Below are 13,697 nucleotides of genomic sequence, written 5' to 3'. Positions count from 1 at the left end.
CTCACGCCCCTGGTACACACAGACCCAGTGATGAGACGGACCCCAGAAAAGGTAAAAAACAGCTCATCATGGACACTCAGAGTCACTCGTGAGGAGCCGGAACTTGCCGTTCTGAAGGCCAGCAAAGAGCTGTCACGTCAAGATAACCTGAGCAGGGTCCGTGAAATCAGCCGTGCTCCCATCTCCAGGCTGTTTCAGGCCCCCGGAGAATAGAGAAGTGAGCACAGCCCACTGCCACGGCGAGCCTCAGGTTTAGTAACCAGGAAGAGGTAAATGCTCGGCACCTGAAAGGCAGGACAAGCTGTAAGAAGGCTCATGTTGCAGGGAGGCAAAGGTGGGAAGCAAGATGAGCTTAGGAGGCTGGGAAGGAGCATTTGAAAAGGCTGGCACAGAGGCTGAGCCGCAAGTGCAGAGGGAGGAGGCCCAGGAGAGCATGTGCCCTGTGCCAAGCGTAAATGCACTGCAGGCAGAGCTCTTTGTTCTCAGCAGGACGTCCACCTATTTGTCCAGCACTCAGGTGTCCAGTCAACACCTGCTGGAAAGCCTGGCCCTCTCTAACCACTGCCCAGCCCTTTCCCCCTGAGCCAAGTGCCCTAACGTAGTAGTTAGCAGTCCCTGTCTGTTTCTTCATGCTTTTTTTTTTAGATCTTAGGCTATAGAAAAGTCCATCTTTCAAAGAATGGGAAGTGAAAATGAGAGGTGGGTGGGGCTTCCCAGAGAGGAAGTGTTTGTCTTTTTAAAGGCACTGAAACAGGTGTGAAGCCAGGGAGGACAGCCAGCTTAGCACTCAGGAAGACCAGCGAGGGTCTGTGGCCGGGGCTGGACTAGAGGGAGCCCGACAACTCTCTTCAGGAGCAAAGTTAGTAACACTGGGATATGAGGAGGAAGGAAGGAAGCCAAGGCCACTCGAGTTCAGGTGGAGCTGCCTGGTGGCAGTCGTCGGAACTCTGAAGAAAGGCAGAGACGACAGGAGCAACCTTCTGTCCAGCCACTATATAAGCCAGAGGTGTGGACTGGGTTGTTGAGGAAAAGGGGTGCAGAGAGAAGCAGCCAGCGTTGTACAGGAAGGCCAGAGGGTCCCTGGTGATAGGGAAGGGTTCAGTTTCAAGGTTGGGCATGGTGGCATACGCTGGAATCACAGCTAGTTGAGAGGATGAGACGGGAGGATCCCAAGTTCAGGGCCAACCTGGGCAACTTGGCAATACCCTGTCTTAAAGTAAAAAGGGCTGGATATATAACTCAGTGGTAAATTTCCCCTGGGCTTGATCCCTAGTACCACCAAAAGAAAAAAAGAGAGGGAGAGAGTAATTTCCAGAGTCCTGGAGATGGAAGCTCCTTCACCAGGCAGGAGCTTGAAAATGAAGATAGGAGAGAGCCTGCCCGCCCCCAAGTTTGGTATCAGCAAAGTAAGGGTCACATTTTAAAGGTGTCAAGTAAGTTTGTAGGCAGAACGGAAGAGCTGGTGGGAAGAGAGGGTTTCGGGCTGGGATGAACCCACAGGTTCAGGTGCCAGCTTGGCCTCAGCAAGGAGTAATGACATATGTTCCTCAAAGGCATCAGGAGCCAGATACAGTGGCACATGCTTTTAATCCCAGAGACAGGAGTCTGAGGCATGAGGCAAGAGGATCACAAATTTGAGGCCAGCCTCAGCAACTTAGACCCCTAAAAAGGAGTAGAGGAGTCTGGGGATGTAGCTCAGTGGTGCACTGCACCCTGAGTTCCATCCCCAGTACAGTAGAGCAGGGAGGACAGACTGCGATCTTTTGAACTGGGAAAGAGACTTTGGCAGTATGTATCATCGAATGACCTCAGTCACCTCCACGAAGTCGTCGATGGAGCCCTCGTCTAAGAGTCGTGGGGCCGTGGGTTTGGGAGTTTGAAAGATGAGCTTTGGGGCAGTTACTGTGGGAGATACCCAGAAACCCACGTTGAGAAAGACGCTGACGTTGCCAGACCCCAGGTGAAGGGGCCGCTCATTTGCTGTGGGGCGATCTAATGATTCAAAGAAGGCAGGAGGGAAAGGCGCAAGCAGTTCTGCGACACAGGACCAGCTGCCAGTGCCATGGGGCAGGAAGGAGATGATGCCTTGGGGGCTTCTGGCAGGGGCCGCTCAGGGGTGGACAGCATCATGGGAAAACCGGGGTTCACGTCAGAAAGGAATTTCACAGCTGAGATCTTGGGGAAAGAAATGGTAGTACTGACTAGACTAGAGTCAGGGGCTGAGTTAGAGTTCAGTTTGAAACCTGGAGTCGGTGATCAGCGGGTCACCCTGAGGGTGAGGGTGGGGATGGGGTGGCGAGGAGCCAGCTGTGGAGCCGCTTGCTCAGCCTCGAGTGTGCTGAAGCCCCTGCGCTGTGTGCTTTAAAGGGTGGTTTTACGACACTCGAATTGGATCTCAATTGTTTTTAAACCCTAACCCTAAGCCAGGAAAGGGGTAGAGTAAGGGAAGCGTGAATATCGAGGTCCCAAAGGACAGTGGCAGGGATTGGCCCAGCAGAGGACAGAGTCACGGGCCAGCAGTCTGGAGAAGTTCCTTGGGGGTCAGCATTCGGTGTCCACGCTGTGCTGAGTGCCCCACCTGTCCTCAGAGCCTGGCGTCTGTGGCACAGCTCCGCATGGTCTGCAGAGCTGGGGGCATGGCCACGAGGACAGCAGAGAGGACATTCTGGAAAGAACCCAGTGTGGCGCCTAGGTGCCTGAGCATTTGGTCCCCAGCACCTGGTTGCCGAGCCCTGCTCCCTGGGACCCAGATGTCCCCTGCCTCCCTGTCCCTGGAGTTCTGGGAAGGTCTCCCAGTGCTGCTGTCCCCAGAGGCAGTCCACAGGAGCCATTCGGGGCCACCCAACCCGTTTCCAGGCTTGAGCGTTGCTTCTCGGTTCCCAGGTCGGGCTGGTGTACATGTTCAACCTCATTGTGGGCACGGGGGCGCTCACCATGCCCAAGGCCTTCGCCACCGCCGGCTGGCTGGTCAGCCTCGTCCTGCTGGTGTTCCTGGGCTTCATGAGGTAAGCGGCGGCGGAAGTCGGGGCCAGCTAGGGGAGTCTGCCCTACAAGTTCCAGTGTCTCTAACTAGTGGGTCCCTGGGGTGGGAAGGCGACTGCCTGTGTGCGTGAGGTAAGTGTGTCCTGAGCCGGGCACAGAGAGGGGAGCGGCTAGAAGGGCCCCCGAGCACCCTACTGAGTTGAGTCAAGGCACCATGAGGCCCTGGGAGGCCCTGGGAGGTCTGCGAAGTCCGCGAAGATCCGTGTGCTGCTGGCCCTCTTCCTGGCAGACTCACTGCCCCACCCTGGACCTCACCACTATGACCCTGTCCTTGCCCCGCTGAGAAAACACCACCCGCCACAGGGAAAGACCCTAACAAGCACAAGGGTGATCTGGGAAGTGAGTCTGGGATTTAGAATTCACTGAAGATAGTTCACCAGGAACCCGATAAACACGCAGGTACAGCACGCCCACACTCCTGCTGTGGCGGAGCAACCTGCCTGTGCCCCTGGCCTGCAGGCGTCTGCTCCTTGAGCCAGCCCTGTGGGACCCAGCAGCAGTTGCTGCAGCGCAGGAGCTGCCCGGGCATGCTGGGGCTCCACCCGCACTCCGCGGCCACCTCACGATGGCCCAGGCTAAGGGATTAGGTCCTGACCAGGCAGGAGTGCACGGGCCAGAGGTGGAGGGTGGCCTGGCTCCCCAGGAGCACCTCCCATCTCTACGCCAGGCACCCACTGAACAGAACACATCCCACGCGGCTGTGCCCTGTGGGCAGTGAGGTGAAGGGGGTGGACGAGTGAATTGCAGAGTGACCGGAAGGTGATGAGTGACAGACAAGGAAAAGCACAGCAGGACAAGGGGCTGGAGAAATGGGGTGACTGCAGGGACCCAGGGGTCTCCGAGCAGCCCTGGTGAGGAAGTTTGAAGGAAAAGGAAGTGGGCACCGTAGAAAGAATGAAGAGAACTAAGTAGCTGAAGCAGACAGATCTGGGAGAGCCTGTAAGGGCAGAAAAAGACCCAGGTCGCTCAGTTTCCTTACGCATTTCTTTTGGGGACCTTGGGGTGAGCCTTGGGCTACTGTGGGCTCGTTATATACTTCAAGCTCTAGCTGCTAAGAACTCTAGAAGTCCTTGACCTTATGTGACTGTTGCCTTTAAAGGACCTTCAGCACAGGCAACCATCAGAGGAGGAAGTGATTATTGGGGACCCCTAGCTAGGCGCTGCCATGCCCCCTCCTTGCTCAGCCCATTTCTATTTGAACATGATCAATGAGTTGGCTTTATGCAACCGTGAGAAGTCTCTTTATGCCTTAATTAAGATTGATTTTAGCTCCACTTCCGAAAAGAAGGGAAAATGTAAACCCCTTAACAGGATCAGTTGGACAAGATAACGAGAAACCTTTCTTGGAGGCTCTGGGCTGATTGGAATGGGAACTGTGGGCGCAGCTGCACTCACCCACTCACCCCAGCGGTGGAGGGGTGAGGGGGTAACTGCGGCGGGGCACGGTGCTCCTCCACCTGCCATGGGACTGCAGGCCCCGCGGTGTGCGTGACGTCGTCAGTGCTGGAGGACGCAGGCGCAGAGGCGTGCTGACCTTAGAGAAGGGAGACCAGTTATGGCCCCAGCTGTTCCATGGCAGGGATGGGCTCAAGCCCCAAGTTTTATCAGCAGGAAGGCAGCGCCCCGTATCTGTCCACAAGAGCGTCCCCACGTTCTGCTGCCACCTAACCCCTGAGTTCCTGTAAGACAGGAAAAGATGGTTTCTCCGCTCTCGGCTGACTTCTTGGCAAGTGTCTTGTGCTACCTTCCCGTCTCCCTCGAGATTCCGGCCCCACTAGTGCAAACTTATTTTACCGTTAGCCACGTTATTCTGAAAGTTAAAGTACTGCCAAAGAGAAAAGGGCGTGTTCCAGGGCCCCCTCCCCCTTCCAGTCCTCCAGCCCCTGGCGTTGGTGTGTGCAGCGACGCGCTGACCAGGGACAGGTGGGAGCTGCCCGCTGCCCTTCCAGAAGCCCCCGTGAATCAGCCTCCGCCCAGCTCAGAGCCCCTCTGGGTGTGCGGGCCGAGTCACCCCCAACCACTTTCGCCCCAGCTCTCGCTCTCCTTGAGCAGCCTCTCTCCCCGCCTGTCCGTCAGAAGCGGGTGGCCACCCGGCAGCAAGCAGATGGGGCCTCGAGTGTGCTCGCGCTTCTTTACAGGATAGGCCCGGCTCAGAGCTTCCCTAGGGAGCAGCTCTCAGAAGAGGACGCTGTGGGCTTGTTGCTCGGGTCACTCCCGACTCCTACAGCCTCCTCCCTGCATTAACACGTGGCTCCCCCTCAGCTTCGTGACCACCACCTTTGTGATGGAGGCCATGGCTGCAGCCAACGCACAGCTCCACTGGAAGAGGATGGAAACCCACCAGGTGTGTGTCGCCCGTGCCTCCAGGCCGTGCCCCTGTTCAGTGGTGTACCCAGAGAAGCCCCAGCGACCCGCCGTTTTCCCCTTGACACTGAGGACTCTGTCCACAGCGCTGCTCCAAGAACCTCGTCCCAGTCCCGAGCTGCAGCGCGACAGCCGCGCGCAGGCAGGGGTGGCTCTCAGCCTCAGCGCTGGTCCTCGCCCATCCCCACCCCAGCTAGCTCAGCCCTTGTCCCAGGAACTGCGCGTGCGTCTCCACCTGTTGAGAGTTTCCCGATTAGGTACCTTCTAGAAGGAGAACGAAGGGTTCTCCGTGGGGCTGTGGGCTCATTCCTCCTCCTTGCTTTCTCCTCCTCTCCATCCTGCCACCTCCCAGGAGGAGGACGACGACTCTTCCACGGCCTCAGACAGTGACATTCTCACCCCGGACAGCTACGAGCGGGCAGAGAAACAGCCCATCCTGTCAGTGCGTAAGTCTTGGGCCTCCCCACAGGCCCTGAGCCCCCCATCGACAGCTCCCTTTCCTCGTGTCCGAGCCCTGGGGAGACTCCCCGCAGACAGCCTCTGGTGCTTCCTGCCTTTGTCATGGCTCCGGGGAGGCACCGTGGCAGAGAAGCAGAGCACAGCTCTGGAGTCCCAGCTGCCGGCCACTGGCTCCACCTCCTGCTAATATGTCTGGCCTGTTACTGGGCTCCAAGTCTGGTTTCCCTCCTCTCCTGCTGTCTTTGATGTTGTTTTGTGGTGCCAGGGAGATTTACTGTCGAGCTACACCCCCAGCCCTCTTATAAATTTTTATTTCGAGGCAGGGTCTACTAAGTTTCCCAGGTTGGCCTCAACTTTGCAATCCTCCTGTCTCAGCCTCCTAAGTTGCTGGGATTACAGGTGTGCACTCTCCTACTATGGTGGAAATGATCACTTGCCTGGTTCTGTGCCCTGCACACACTGAGAGTTGAAGCGAATGTGGTCCCAGGCTCCATCCTCCCACCTCACACCCCTGTGCACATGCACACGCTTGACTCACTGTCTCATCCTGCTCCAGCTGGAGCTGAGTCCCTGCCCACCCTCTCACCCTGTAAGGAGCATCCCTGAATTCTCTTTTAAAATGTAGACTTGGTGCTGGGGCTTTGGCTTCATGGTGGAGTGCTTGCCTGTCATATGCACGGCCCTGGGTTTGAGCCCCAGCACTGAAAAAAAAAGAAAGAAAAAAAACTGTAGGAAAGTTTTCCCCAGAGTCCAAGGTTCTTGGGACTTGCTTGTTCTGGGGCTTCGCTGCACTGGGCGACAGAGTGCTTCTGGTGAAGACCCACCACCCTCCTTTTTCTTTCGGCTCCACAGAGAGACGCACATCCCCCAACCTGTTTGAAATCACAGACCGGGTGGAAATGGGACAGATGGCCTCCATGTTCTTCAATAAAGGTAATCAATAGTCATTTGGGGGTGGGGCGTGGGGGAAGGGCCAGTGGTCCTTTGCTGCAGGCCTGGGCCTTGTAATGAGGGTTCCGTGTGCCTGGGATGGGGCAGGCCGTGGGAGGAGCAGGTCGCCATCCTGCGGCCAGGGCGCCTTGCAGAGGCCTGTCCTGCGTCCGCATGTTGCCCTGGATGCCTCTGTTCCTCTGCAGGAAGAGCAGAGAGCTGGCTGCCCTGGTGGAGGTAGGGATCCTGGGCAGCTTTCCAACAGGGGAAGCCAGTGGAGGTGGCTGGTAGTTTGTGTTTCTCCCCGCAGTTGCTCTCTGGCCTGTTCTGCTGGGGACAACACCCTCTGACTGGTAGGTAGGCTTTGCCACAGGCGTGCCTGGGCATGTCCTCCCATTGGCCAGCAGAGGGCGCCAGGAGCCCATGCTGGAGCTGGTTTGGGCCCAGGAGCCTGGAGAGAGGAGGCCGTGCTCACCCTCTGGCCCTGCCTGCTCCCGGCTGGCAGTTGGCAACAACCCGCAGGGATCCGCCCAGCTCTGGTGCCGGGCTCTTGGGTCTGCCAGGGATAACAGCGTGAACGTCCACGGCTACTCTTGTTCCTTGGGAAGATAAGCTATTAAGAGTTTAGTTTTTAGTGCCAAACCTGTGAATTTCCTTGACAGTCGTGCACAATCTCAAGAAGTCCTTCCTCCTGCAGCTGTCTTGGAAGACCTTTGCCCCTCTGTCACGGCCTGTGTGTGGAGCGGGGCATCTCTGCCAGCTAATGTGTGTCTGTCTTAACTCAGAAGCTGAGGGACTGTGGAAGCCAGTGTCGGCTTGTCTGCCCTCGGGACACTAAGCACGCAATCTGTCATGGTGGTGCGACTTGGTGGCTGGTCCGGAAGAGGTGATTGTTGGCTCAGGTTGCCCATGGCCTGGCCCCACTCTCCCTTCTGGACAAGCCTCAGAGGATTTCCAGAATTCATCCAAACCAGCTTCTCAGCTGGGAGCTGTGTGAACTGGAATTCCAGCAGCTTGGGAGGCTGAGGCAGGAGAATCAAGCCAGCCTCAGGAACTCAGCGAGGCCCTAAGCAACTTTAGACCCTGTCTCTAAATAACAATATGGAAAGGGCTGGAGACATGGCTTAGTGGTTAAATGCCCCTGGGTTCAATCCCTAGAACAAAAAACCCAAAAATAATAACAAAAAAACAACCCTGTTTTCAGCCGACTTCTGTGCTCCTCTGCTCTGCTTTGTCCTCCCTTCTCACAGCACTGAGGGGGCAGAAGCGCTTCCTTGTCCTTCCAAATGCAAGCCGGTAAGATCATGGCACATCAGAGGGAGAACACACATCTTTTAAACCTCATTCCTCCTTTTCATATTCTGTAATCTGCCCTGCTTTCCTTAAGGGTTCTGGGAACCAGTGGTTTATTTTGTTCATCTGTTTGTGTGTGGTGCTGGGGATGGAACCCAGGCCTTGCACATGCCCCTGAGCTACATCCCAGCCTTTTTCATTTGCTCTGGAGACAGAGTCTCACTAAGTTGCCAAGACTGGCCTCCAACTTGCCATCCTCCTGCCTCAGCCTCCCAATAGCTGGGATTACAGGAGTGTGCACTGTGCTGAGCTAGTGGACTGCCCCCGCCCTGTGGACCAGACTCCTTATTTATCCAGATATAACAAAAAACAGCACTTCATGCGGAGGCAGCCCCACACCTAGAGAAGCCTCCTCCTTGTCTCCCACAGGGCTTCTCGAGCGCCGCACTGTGGTGCTGGGCCCACTAACTCTCGTGGGCCCGTCCTGAGCATTGTAGGATGTCGCGCTGCACCCCGGGACTCCAGTTGCCAGTAGCGCCTCCCAGTTGTGTCAGTCAAAACTGCCCTCGGACGTTGCCAGATGTCCCCCCGGGGGTGGGGGCCGGCAGTGTAAGATCAGCCCCGCTCTGCTCTGTTCATAACCCACAGACTGTCAGGATGTTGGCTTTACCTTTGGCAGGGCAGCCGCCTTCCGCAAAAAGCTCCCTTGGGGCCCCACTCATTTCTTGTAATTAGATATGCCAAGTGTAGTCACCAGTGGTCTCTCGGGAAGTTCATTGATCCTCCCACTTTGTGTCTGGTAATGAAATTTTATTGATCAGGGAGGGCCGATGGCAGTTTATAAACAGCTGACATTGGAGTCGTCAGCAGGTGGCAAGGAGGGAATGGAGAGGGGACGAGGCCTTCTCGAAGAGCATTGTGGCAGAGCAGAAAGGCAAGCTGAGCAGGCTGTACTTGGAGCCTGGGGCGTGAGCTGTAGGCAGCCCCGGGGGCCACTGAGCGTGGACATCAAGGCCACCTCCGCCACGTCAGAGGACATGCCAACTAGTGTGTTCCAAAAGCAGATGCGAGCCCTCATGGCTCCTTTAGACAGTTGTGCCCTCCTGGTCCTCTCCCCTAGATTCCTAGGAGCAGAGCTGACCTCACGTAGCCCAGGAGTAGCATGTCCTAGGCTTTCCCCGGGGGACCCTGCAGCTCTTCTGAGCCACCAGGATTAGAAAAGAACTGTCACTTCATTTTTCTTTCTGCCCTCAGAGAAGCCAGCAGCTTGAGACCAGTGACATCAGAACTTGAGCAACGGCCTAAGCACGAGTTTGAGGCCAGTGTCTGGGGCCCAGCCTTGGGCTGCTCTTCTCAGCGCCTGTGCCCGGGCTTCGTAGCTAGAATCACGTGTGCAAGATAGCCAAGCAGGGCCCGATGTCACTGTAGAGATAAGAGACGTCCGGGGACTTGCCAGGGTTGGGATGTGAGTCTGATGGAATTGGGACAGCGCCCTGCAGTCCCCGCCCTTAGCCTCCCTGTGGAGGGAACTTGGGCACCACACTCCCTGCGGAGTCGGCACCGACGCTTGCCGGCAGTGCTCGACAGGAGAGGGAGCCTGTTGTGGGAAGGGCCCCTCCCCAGCCCACCAGGCCACCCTGAGCCAACAGGTGCTGGGTCAGTAGTCAGATCTGGAAGGAGGCACTACGTCTGTGGAACTGAAGGGTGGTTGGCGCTCTTGATTTCGGCTTCAGGGCTGCACCGTCCCGGGTCAGCTTCTCCGAGCTTCCGTTCTTACTTGCAGTCTCTCGTCGTAGAGCCCTGTGCCGGCTTCGGAGGGAGCCCTGGCCCAACATGTGGGTATCTAGGATCCTGGCTCAGGTGTCCCCACCACACACAACCTGTCCCCAGGGCAACAGCACCTCCAGTTCACCCTGGGCCGACCACTCCTCATGCTCACTTTGTACCTGTCTTGCTTCAAAACCTCCCTGATCTCCGAGCCCCAGGCCTGTTCACGTGCCAGTCCCAAGCCAGCGTCTCTCCTGCCAGTGTCACAGCGTAGCGAGCCAGCGTGAGAAACGACGGGGAGCCCTACCCCGCTCTTGTAGAAAGTCAGCGGCTTAGGGAACTGGACGCTATGGAGAAGGTGCAGACATGAGAGTGCAGGTCTCTCTAGCTCCCTGACCAGTGGCTTTGTTGCTTCCAGTGGGGGTCAACTTGTTCTACTTCTGCATCATCATTTACCTGTACGGGGACCTGGCTATCTACGCCTCGGCCGTGCCCTTCTCTCTCATGCAGGTGACCTGGTGAGTATCCCCCGCCCCCCGTGCTGGCTGTGGGCAGTGGGCTTCTCAGCCAGTGAGGGCAGAGTGTCCAGCATAGATGCACGATACCAAGCAAGTCCATGGCCCCCAAGGACTGTGGATGCCCAGAGCCCTTTTCTACACATAGCGTGGCCGGCTGTGCCCTCTGCGCTTAGGAGACATGCCCTGCCTTACTGTCCCCTTCCCTGCCTCGGGGAAGGTGGCTTGGATTCCCGCTGCTCTTGAGTCATTGGGAACGAGAGTGCGGGTCCTAGGGGATGGTTTGTGGAAGGTCAGACTGGAAGGGGTGGCTCCGTCCGCCAGCCGAGCAGGGGCCACCCTGATCCCGAGTCTGCCGTTGCTCTTTGTCAGCAGCACCACCGACAACGACTCCTGCGGTGTGGAGGCCGACACCAAGTACAACGACACTGACCTGTGCTGGGGGCCCCTGCGCCGAGTGGACGCCTACCACATCTACCTGGTGAGTGTCCTCGCCAGCCTGGGCTGGTTAGGTCGCCTTTCCTTTCTGGGAGGAGCGTGTCCCCAGAGGGCGGCGTCTGCGCAGCTCCACGCTCCGTAAGACGCTAGCCCCGGAGTGTCCTGGTGACCGGGCTCAAAAGTCAGATGTGGTTTGGACTTGGCATCCAGGTCCTTGAACCCACCAGGACCAAGAACCAAGGTGCCCTGAGCACAGGGCTCCAGGGGCACTCTTTGCAAAGCTCTTTGAGCGCCAGATCTCAGGACCAGAGACCTTCCATGTTTGACCTTCCTCTGGGCCAACTCAGGAGAATAGAGGCAGATGCTGGTCTCCTGACAGGGCAGACAGCACTGATCCATCTTGTGGTTGACCCTGACCACAGACAGGCTCTGCAGACAGGAAAGAATCCCTGTGGACACGGGAAGAAGATGGATCTCCAGGCCCGTTCTTATTGCTTCGTGGTGATATGTGGGGGTGGAGCTGGTGACATGCCAGAGGGGCCTCTGATAATAAGACAGGGGCTGTTGTTTATCTCTGCATGCTTTGTGGGCAGGGCTCAGAAACGTTTCCCTTCGGCCTTTGCAGCGTCTGTGAATATTCTCTGCTCCCTCTTGGTCCTTCTCAGCCCTGGTGCAGACTTTGTGTACTAGGTGACAGTTTGACACGTGGCCACTTAGCTGGTTTGAAGGGGAGGCAGGGACAAGGAGAGAGCCGGGCCATTCTGACAGAGGCCTCTTGACTTAATTACTCCTGTCCTGGCAAGGGTGTCCGCAGGCCCTGCCAGCAGTGTTATTTGGGTCTGAACTTGTTAATCCCAAGGGCCTTTGCAGCCTTGTCCTGTAGACCTGCCGCAGGAGCCTACCGCCTAGGCCGTGGGAGGGGTTGTTTTCCTGCCTTTCTGGAGCAGTGGGTCAATGGTCTCTGCTTCTCCTCCTGCACAGTCAGCTGTGGCTGGGAATTTCTCTCGCGGTAGAATTGTCTTTGATTCTGCAATGGCAGGTCTGGTGGGAATTTGGTGGCAAGTTAAATTGTCTGGGGCCCTGAGGGCATAGGGCCAAGGCACTTGAGGCCCAGCTGTTAACCTCTAGCATTGCATCGCGTCGTAATTAACAGAGTTAGCTGCAGTCCGAATGCGCACGAGGCCCTCTGGATGTCTCCTCCCGCTGCATGCGGGCAGTGGGGAGGGATGGAGGGAGGGATCCAGGGGTTCCAGGAAGAGCAGCAGAAGCTGAGGTGGGCCTTTGTGGGGAGGCTGCTGGAGCCTGCAGACCCTGCCCAGCACACTCCCCCACAGCAAAATGGACCTGGAGCACTGAGTGTTGGCTGCTGCCGTTCGCTTGGTGAATTATTTAGAAGCATTGTTATTGCCTTGTTAAATCGTTCCTTCACTTGTTCCTATGAACCTTCTGCATGATGGAAGCTCCCTCACTGAGTCTCAATAACTCTGACTGCACGGAAGGAAGCCCTCAGGAAAGCAGACAGGCATTAATTACTGCCTTCGTCTCCCAGATATTGCACTTATAACTCATAAAGCTAATTGTCCTAGTGCCTGCGAACACTCCAGAGCTGGGAGACCAAGGTGCAGATCAGGAGTGGAAAGACCTGCCTCCCCTCAGGAACTTGTTCCCAGGGTCATTGGCACCGTCGCCCCTGTTGCACCACACCCTGCGGGGCTTCCATCTGCCCCAGTGCTATCTACCTGGCTCCAAGGAACTCGAGGCAGAGGGCCTGGGCTTGTCTCGGAAGTTGCTTTACAGCTTTGCATGTGACTTCAGGGTCTGTGGTCCTGCAGAACAGCAGAGCCTTTTGACCCCAGGCGCTGGCCGGTGATTGCATCTCTCTGAAGCCCCTCTCTCCCTTGGTGAAGAGTTGGAGACGGGGTGTCAGAGATGTGGGTTTCCTCAGAACTCAGACCCAAGCCCTCTTGCAGGTGACTGGGGCAGGGCAGCTGGATTCTAGCACGTGGCTTCTCTGGGTCCTGGGAGGAGGGCTATCCTTTCTTTCCCTTGCCCCTGGTCACTCACACTCAGATCAGCCATCCCTTCTAGGCTCCACCATGCCTCTCCACCAGCTGCTTCCAGCTGCCAGCTGGGCTCCACCTGAAATGCTGGGCAGGACAGAGAGCAGTGGCAGGGGCGGGGAAGACACCTTCACCCCACGTCATCTCTCCATGTCTGATAAGTGATACCCCCACCAGGCCTGCATTTTTTAAAGGATCCAGTAGTAATAACCGCTTTTTCATTGCTACTCTGGGACAGTATGCTCAGTGGGATGAAGACACAGGCTCTGGTATTGTGGCTTAGTTTTCAGAAAGCCCTCTGGAAATCATCTCTCCAGTCGCTTCCCGGGAGACACGCAGAACAAGAATACCTGGGATCTGAAGCGTCCCTGAGGCCAGGCTGTGTGTAGCACCCTGACCATTTTCAAGAAGGGCATTTTCTCCACCAGCAGCTGCCAGTCGCCTCCCAGAGCCCTCGCCTTAATGGATGGAAAAATTCCACTTCCCCTCTTTGCACCATCGACCCCCTTCTGCATTCCACGATCCCCACTGCAGCTGGTCGGAGTCAGTCCACCTTCCTTCCCCTGCAGTAGCCACCAAGCAGGATGCAGCCAGGTGGAGGGTCCCGAGTCACCTGCTTTACATGCACTCTCGGGTGTCACAGCAATGCCACAGCTGGAGCCAGCAGTGAGCTGGGCCCTGCTACTATAGCCCTGGGGTTATCAAGATCTGCTGTCAGCTGCCATTGGGTTCTCAGGCCCCCGCCACCCACCCCGCCTGCTCCTTCAAAGAAAGGAAAGGGAGAGGGTCAGAGCCAGAGCCCTTGCACAGGGCAGCCTTGCCTCCAGGC

At 57.0% G+C, this 13,697-nt stretch overlaps 1 protein-coding gene across 2 annotated transcripts in view; it reads left to right on the top strand.

The window, feature by feature from the left end:
* TMEM104 (transmembrane protein 104) overlaps nt 1-13,697 on the top strand; it is a 54,159-nt gene that overhangs the window by 4,640 nt on the left and 35,822 nt on the right. The window contains exons 3-8 of one of the 2 annotated variants that reach the window (XM_079133740.1): nt 2,884-3,005; nt 5,305-5,386; nt 5,759-5,852; nt 6,718-6,798; nt 10,274-10,373; nt 10,746-10,851. In XM_079133740.1, coding sequence (XP_078989866.1) covers nt 2,884-3,005; nt 5,305-5,386; nt 5,759-5,852; nt 6,718-6,798; nt 10,274-10,373; nt 10,746-10,851 — 585 coding nt within the window. Of the gene's footprint in view, nt 1-2,883; nt 3,006-5,304; nt 5,387-5,758; nt 5,853-6,717; nt 6,799-10,273; nt 10,374-10,742; nt 10,852-13,697 lie in introns of both variants that reach the window. The other variant, XM_079133739.1, reaches the window with a different exon arrangement.

This window comes from Sciurus vulgaris (assembly GCF_902686455.1).
Source record: "Sciurus vulgaris genome assembly, chromosome: 3".
Lineage (NCBI taxonomy): Eukaryota > Metazoa > Chordata > Mammalia > Rodentia > Sciuridae > Sciurus > Sciurus vulgaris.
Note: the sequence above shows the minus strand (reverse complement) of the source record. Positions and strands in the feature narration are given on the sequence as shown.